The sequence below is a fragment of the Mustela nigripes genome, chromosome 1 (assembly GCF_022355385.1).
Source record: "Mustela nigripes isolate SB6536 chromosome 1, MUSNIG.SB6536, whole genome shotgun sequence".
In the NCBI taxonomy this organism is placed as follows: Eukaryota; Metazoa; Chordata; class Mammalia; order Carnivora; family Mustelidae; genus Mustela; species Mustela nigripes.
Window position 1 is genome coordinate 176,387,538 of NC_081557.1, and position 7,470 is coordinate 176,395,007.

At 33.7% G+C, this 7,470-nt stretch overlaps 1 protein-coding gene across 2 annotated transcripts in view; it reads right to left on the bottom strand.

The window, feature by feature from the left end:
• LOC132014335 (bifunctional heparan sulfate N-deacetylase/N-sulfotransferase 4) overlaps positions 1-7,470 on the bottom strand; it is a 250,101-nt gene that overhangs the window by 131,395 nt on the left and 111,236 nt on the right. For both annotated transcript variants that reach the window (XM_059395261.1, XM_059395250.1), the window contains exon 2: positions 6,389-6,476. In XM_059395261.1, the coding sequence (XP_059251244.1) occupies positions 6,389-6,476 (88 nt within the window). The remainder of the gene's footprint in view (positions 1-6,388; positions 6,477-7,470) is intronic.

Sequence of the window (7,470 nt, forward strand, 5' to 3'; positions counted from 1 at the left end):
CCTGTTTCTCCCTCTCCCCTGCCTATCACTCTGCCTACTTGTTTCTCCCTGTTTCTCCCTCTCCCCTGCCTATCACTCTGCCTACTTGTTTCTCCCTGTTTCTCCCTCTCCCCTGCCTATCACTCTGCCTACTTGTACTTTCTCTCTGTCAAATAAAGAAATAAAAATCTTAAAAACAAACAAACAAACAAACAAACAAAAACACCTAAGATAAGCTGGCACAATGATCTTTATTTTAAAAAAACAATTTCTAAAATTCCAATGTCTGCATTATTGCTTTTTTATAAATGTCTGCTTTATATTTGCTCATTATGTATGAAATATTATAATTCCTAAATGACAAGAAGATGTTTGTATTTTCTTTGTATATTGAATCTGGCATGGTTCCATATAGGTAGGTAGGTATGTACTAAACTAATTTTAAATATTACAATAAATAAAAAGAACTGTGGGTGATGAAAATCGATTAAAAGTTACCTACGGTTACCTATTATTTCTAGAACTGATAAATTCAACAAAGCTGTAGAGCTCAAAATCAATATACAGAAATCTGCTGTATTTCTGTGCACTAATAACAAAATAGTAGAAAGACAAATTAAGAAAAGAATCCATTTACAATTACACCAGAAATAGTAAAATACCTAGGAATAAACCTAACTAAGGAAGTGTAACACTAGTACTCTAAAGAGTTAAAACATTGATGAAAGAAATAGAAGATTAAGAAATTTTAAATAAATGGAAAGATATGCCATGCTGATGGGTTGAAAGAACTAATGTTAAAATATCCAAACTATCCAAAGCAATCTACAGATTCAGTGCAATTGTATCAAAATATCAATAGTATTTCTCACAGAACAAGAACAAATAATCCTAAAATTTGTATGAAACCACAAAAGGCCACGAATAGCCAAAACCATCTTGAAGAAGAAGAATTAACTTGGAGTGCCACAATCCCAGATTTCAGACTATACTACAAAGCTATAGTAATCAAAACAATATAGAATTAGCACAAAAATAACCACATAGATCAATAGAACAGAATAGAGAGCCCAGACAGAAACCCACACTTATGCAGTCAATTAGTCTATGTCAAAGGAAGGAAAAATATGCTGGGGGGGGGTATTCTCTTCAATAAATGGTGTTGGAAAAATTGGACAGCTATATGCAGAAGAATGAAACTGGACACTGTACACAAAAATACTCAAAAAGGATTAAAGATCTAAATAGAAGATCTGAAACGATAAAACTCCTAAAACTCCTAAAGGAAAACATAAGCAGTAATCTCTTTGACATCAACTTCAACAATAATTTTCTGGATATGTTTCCCCAGTCAAGAAAAACAAAAGCAAAAACAAATTATTGGGACTACATCACACTAAAAAGTTTTTGCACAAAGAAACCACCAACAAAACAAAAGGCAACCTACTGAATGAGAGAAGATTATTCGCAAATGATATACCTGATAAAGAATTCACACAACTCAACACCCCCCCGCCAAAAAAAAATCCACAAATAATCCAATTAAAATGGGCCAGAGGTACTGAATAGACATTTTTGCAAAGAAGACACACAGGTGGCTGAAAGACATGTGAGAAGATACATCATTAATCATCAGGAAAAAAATGCAAATCAAAACCACAATGACATATCACCTAACACTAGTCAGAATGGCCAGTATCAAAAATATATATATAAAAAAAATAGGAAGTGTTGGTGAGAATGTAGAGTAAAGAGAACATTTGTCCACTTTTGGCAGGAATGTAAACTGGTGCAGCCACTAGAGAACACAGTTTGAAGGTTCCTCAAAAAACTAGAAATAGAACTACCATCCAATCCAATAATTCCACTTCTGGGTATTTACCCAAGGGGGTGGGGAACAAAAAAACACTAATCAGGAAAAGATACATGAACTCCTATGTTTACTGCAGCCTTATTTACAAGAGCCAAGATAAGGAATCAACCCAAGTGTCCATCCATAGATGAGTGGATAAAGAAGATTTGGTATATATACACAATGGAATATTACTCAGGTATAAAAAAGAATGAAATCTTACCTTTGGGGACAATATTTCATTTGAAATATTGAATGAAATAAATCAGAGAAAGACAAATATCCTATGATTTCACTTATATGTGAAATCTAAAAAAACAAAACAAACAACAATATCAACAGTAATAATGCAAAGGAGAAACAAACTCATATACAGAGAGGATAAACTACTGATTGCAAAAGGGGAGTGGAGTGGGATATGGGTGAAACAGGGTGACGGGGATTAGAGGTATAATCACCCAGTTATACAATAAATAAATCACTGGGATGAAAAGTATGGCATAGGGAATATAGTTAATAACATTGTAATATCATTGGAGACAGATGGAAACTACAGTTATCATGGTGAGCATTTTGTAGTGCAAATGACTCTTTTTTTCTGATTTTTAAAAAAGATTTTATTTACTTGAAAGAGAGTAAGCATAAGCAGGGGACAGGAGCAGAGAGACAGGGACAAGAAGACTCCATGCTGAATATGGAGCCTAACACAAGATTCGATCCCACAACTCTGAGATCATGACCTGAGTGGAAATCAAAAGAGGGACACTTAACCAACTGAGCCACCCAGGTGCCCCTGAATATGGTTTTCAAATCACTATGTTGTACACCTGAAACTATCATACATATGTCAATGACACCTCAAACATTTTAAAAAATTAACTTCAGAAAATGTGTTCAGTACATTGCAATGCATGTAAAACCTTCAAGAAGACACATGGCAAATATATTTCTAAGAATGTTACTTATATTGATAAATAAGTGGGGTTTATCTTTTTATTGTATACCTATGTATGTTAGATATATGTTTCACTGAATAACTTATAAAGCACATACATAATAGGTGTTTGTAAGAATGTTACTTCTGTATGTAAGAGCAGTGTTATTTCAGTTGATTGTGTTCCCCACACTGCATTGCAAACACTCTTTAAACTCTTTAAAGGCAAATAAATAAAAATATAAACACGTGTATGGATGTAAACTATAATTTCAAAATTAGAAATTAGAGTGATGTGCATTATTCAGTTTACTTTTTTCATAAAATTTGATCTTATAAAAAAGTATTTTTAAAATAGCAATAATAAACACATAGCACTTAGAACATGCTATCTGTTATTCTAGATGAGGGAGATATGATTTCCATCTAGAGATGCAGAAACTGAGGCACAGATAGTTTAAGTAACCCGTTTATGTTCACAAGCCTAGTAAATGTCAGTCTGGATTTGAGCAAAGCAGTCTGTTTCTAATACCTACTCTGAACTAGTAATTTATATAGTAAATTGAAAACAAAAATCAAAGAGAGGTGAATGAATATAATACCTTTTTTAAAAATTTCATGTTTGAAAGTTTATAGTTTTATATAAAGAATGTATATTTTTTTCATAAAAACATTATTAATACAATTTATGAATATCCATGAAGTAATTGATTGAGTCATATTCGATTTATTATTAATTACAAAGAGTGGCAATGATTGCCACTAGAAGTTATGTCCTACAAAAATAATACTTGTAGCAGAAGACATCTTCATGCTGTAATGTATTCATTCTCTGAGTTTTCATTGTGCAATTCCAATCAAACTTTACATATTTTCATACCAAAACATTTTATTTCAAACTCCACACTTTTATTTTTTCCTTTTAATCAACAGTATGTCTTCCCTCTTTCAATTTGTCACCTGTGAGGGGCTGACTGCTTAGGGAAAGCTTAGGTATATGTCCTTTTGGGTGAGATTGTTTTTAGCATGTGAAGGCCAGAGAAACTGAACAGGAAAGGATACATGGGAAATACAAGTGAGTGGAGCAGTCTAAGAAATGAAGACTCTCTCATTATTACACTGGGCATATGTGATTAAATGTCTTCAAAACAATGAGGCTCATCAATCAGCATCCTCATGCATTGGGAAATCAGAACATCCTAGGAGAGAGCTGAGACAATCATTGTGATGAGACCGTCTTCTAATAGTTACACATCACAGTGGAGTGCAGGTATAAAGAGAGCACTTCCCTGATTTGCAAACTTTGCTCCATATACTTAAGCCTGCATATAAGAATGTGACGAGATAAGATAGAGGTATGCCCTCCCTGTAGTGGGCATCACCAATGTTAATTCCACTCTAGAAGAAACCTTGGTATCTCTGAATAAATTAGTAAGTACTCAATACAATATGATTACACCTTTGAACTACAGTTAGGATGCCTTTCAAGGATTCTACACATAAAGTAGCAAGTCAGTGAGAGTGTCATCCTTATGTGAAAGAAAGTAAACCTCTGGCATTTACAAATTTATATATATTGCTTGATTTCTAAAGTGTACTATCGACACAGCATAACAGAATAAAGTTTTTCTTTTGTTATTTTTGTAAGGCTCGTACCGACATAAAGAGTCGAAAGAGTCAATAAGGTCTTCTTAAAAGATATAATTAAAATGAATTTTTTTGTATCTTCCTCCAACAACCATCCCTGTGATATTAACTAGTGAGTTGTTCATTTCCTACTGGATTTGTACTGTATACATGTTCAGGATCATAAAGAAGAAATGAGAAGTGTAATAACCTGCTATCAACATTAACTCTGTGAATGTCTGGCAGCTTTAATAGTTCTGAATATGAAAAGCAAATAAAAGAGCTGAGGCAGTTATCCAGATATATTTCAAACAAAAGAATGGCTTTACTTGCACTATATAGCTATTTAAGACCAAATAGTATTGTTTGTGTGTGAACTCCAAATAATCCCATAATTTTTCCTCTGCATGAGTAGATATAGTTTTAGAGTTATCTGCTTTATAACTTCAGAATCAGGGCTTCTTAGGCCTGAATTCATTTCTTGAGGGGGCTTTTGAAGAAGATTTACAAAACCATGTCTATTTTCAAAATTGTAAGCTGGAATTACTTTGCCTGTGCAGATATGATGACCCAAATCTCTTTGTGCAAAATGTCCTTTTAAAATATGCAATCATTTAATTTATCAAATGGTCTAAATACTAATTTTCCTTCTATTACTTTAAACAGATTTACATGTTTCAAAGCAGGAGGGAAAAGGCATTAAAGAAAAGCCAATAAGACATCACTGCTTCAATATTCTAATAAAACAAGCTGAGCCTCCTTGGTTAAACATTAAAAAGCTTCTTTGGGTAAGTGAGCTGCATTTATGATAATTAAAGACTACCTTTGCATGGGATGTTTTAAATGTCAATAACATGCATGCACAGAGAATACCAGGGAATGTTTTCACTAAGATAGTATGAAGTAACAACAGTGCAAAGTCATAAAGTATTTGGCTTATACCACAACTGCAGAAATAGGAGCGGATAGTAATATTGCCCTAATACAGCTCTAACACACCATTTTGTGTTATGTCTGCCATTATTATAAGATAGTCACTTCTATGCACATAGTTTTCTCCATATGGGTGCCAGACATTAGAATGTTGGTACTCAGAATATAAAAGTCATATTCTGGAGATGAAGATGGGTAAAGAGGTGAGAAATATAAGAATAGAGAGTAGTGCATGAACGCCAATTAAATTTTAAGAAATTGTTGAGAAGCTGATACTGAACAGAAATGCAACTGTGGGGAGATGAACATGAGAGACTGTGAACTCTGAGAAGCAAACTGAGGGTTTTGGAGGAGAGCGGGGCGAGAGGTTGGGTGAGCCTGGTGGTGGGCATTATGGAGGGCACATATCGAATGGAACACTGGGTGCGGTGCATAAACAATGTAGTCTGGAACACTGAAAAGAAAAAAAAAAGAAAAGAAAAAAAAGAAATGCAACTGTGGCTGAGTAGAGATGGAAAGAAATATAAACCTTATTACGATTGTTTTAATGCATGTTGGACCAAGTTGTTCTAATATTTTTAGGGAAAAATCCTGAAAGGGTAATTAAGCAAGATGACCCTCTATTATTAATTTTCTTTGAGGCTATAAAATTGCTCTCTGATCACCAGATGTTTTCCAAAGGAAAATGTGTACCAAAATGGCAGTCACTTTGATTATTATTGGAGTGTCATTGCCATCATCCTCATCCTTATCATACTCATCATCACAATCACTATGCTTTCTGCTTGGACTATGCTGAGACACAAGAGGCATAGTCACAGAACGATGATCATGATTTCTTTTACTGAGTTGAAAAAGTCAATTCTTTTCCTCTTTTGCCCTTGATTCTAACAGTATTTGCCAAAGTAAACAAGCTCATTGATTTTGGATTTGGCTGCTCATATAATGCACCCAAGTTTTCCCCATCATCAGTCTGGATATTCTATTTCTCCTACTTATGAAACATTTAAAATCCCCTCTCCTATTTATATGTAGCTGCCTGAGAACACAAAGCTCCTTCTTACCTGTGTGGTAAAACTTCCCTGAAAATCCAAGGTTGAAGGTAAAATTTGCAACCTGAGTGCGCAGTAAATTTTGAGTCTCTAGTAATGCCTGAAATAAATAAGAAATTAACATGATTTTAGAAAAATAAATATGAAGCTTTGGGATGCCTCTTTTTCAAATGTGTATGCATGAGTGAAACAAAATAATATGGGCTTTCTTGCTTTTTGGGTTTTTGATGGATACTGTTATTTGCTATTCATATTTTGGGTATTATAATCGCTATTGTTATTTTTATTGAAGTTCACCAAATTACGAAGCAGTTAAGTCCAAAGCACATTGTAAGTTGCTGAAAGGCAATTCTCTAACCACATAGCACTGAAATCATTTTTCATTTCCATGTGAGACATTTCTTGATTTCAGATTATTACACTTTTTTTCCTCAGGGGAAATTTTTCAGAGTTGTTGGATGTAGCAAGTCTTGCATTTGTTGGTAAGGAATAGGAAGGTAACATTTGTTTGAGTTGCTATTTATTTAACTGTGCTATCTCCCCTATCATTTTTTAAAGGCTAATCATTGAATTTAAGGCTTGGGTTTTTACTACACAAACTAAAGAGAAATGAATAGTTTAAAGGGTGTTGATTGCAAATGTTGAGACATGAACAAGTCAAGCACAGATAGGAAATAGATAAACAATTACATAAAGAAAAATTTCCAACTGTGGCAAAATGTCCCGATTTTCTGTATTTGGAATTATTATTATTATTTTTTTAATTTTTAATTTTTTATAAACATATATTTTTATCCCCAGGGGTACAGGTTTTTGAATCACCAGGTTTACACACTTCACAGCACTCACCAAAGCACATACCCTCCCCAATGTCCATAACCCCACCCCCCTTCTCCCAACCCCCCTCCCCCCAGCAACCTTCAGTTTGTTTTGTGAGATTAAGAGTCACTTATGGTTTGTCTCCCTCCCAATCCCATCTTGTTTCATTTAGGAGAAGAATAAATGGAATTATTTTTTTTATAATGCATCTAATTTTACATTAATTTCTTTTTTTTTTTTTTGTTTTACATTTTTGGCAATCTCTTTTTTTTTAA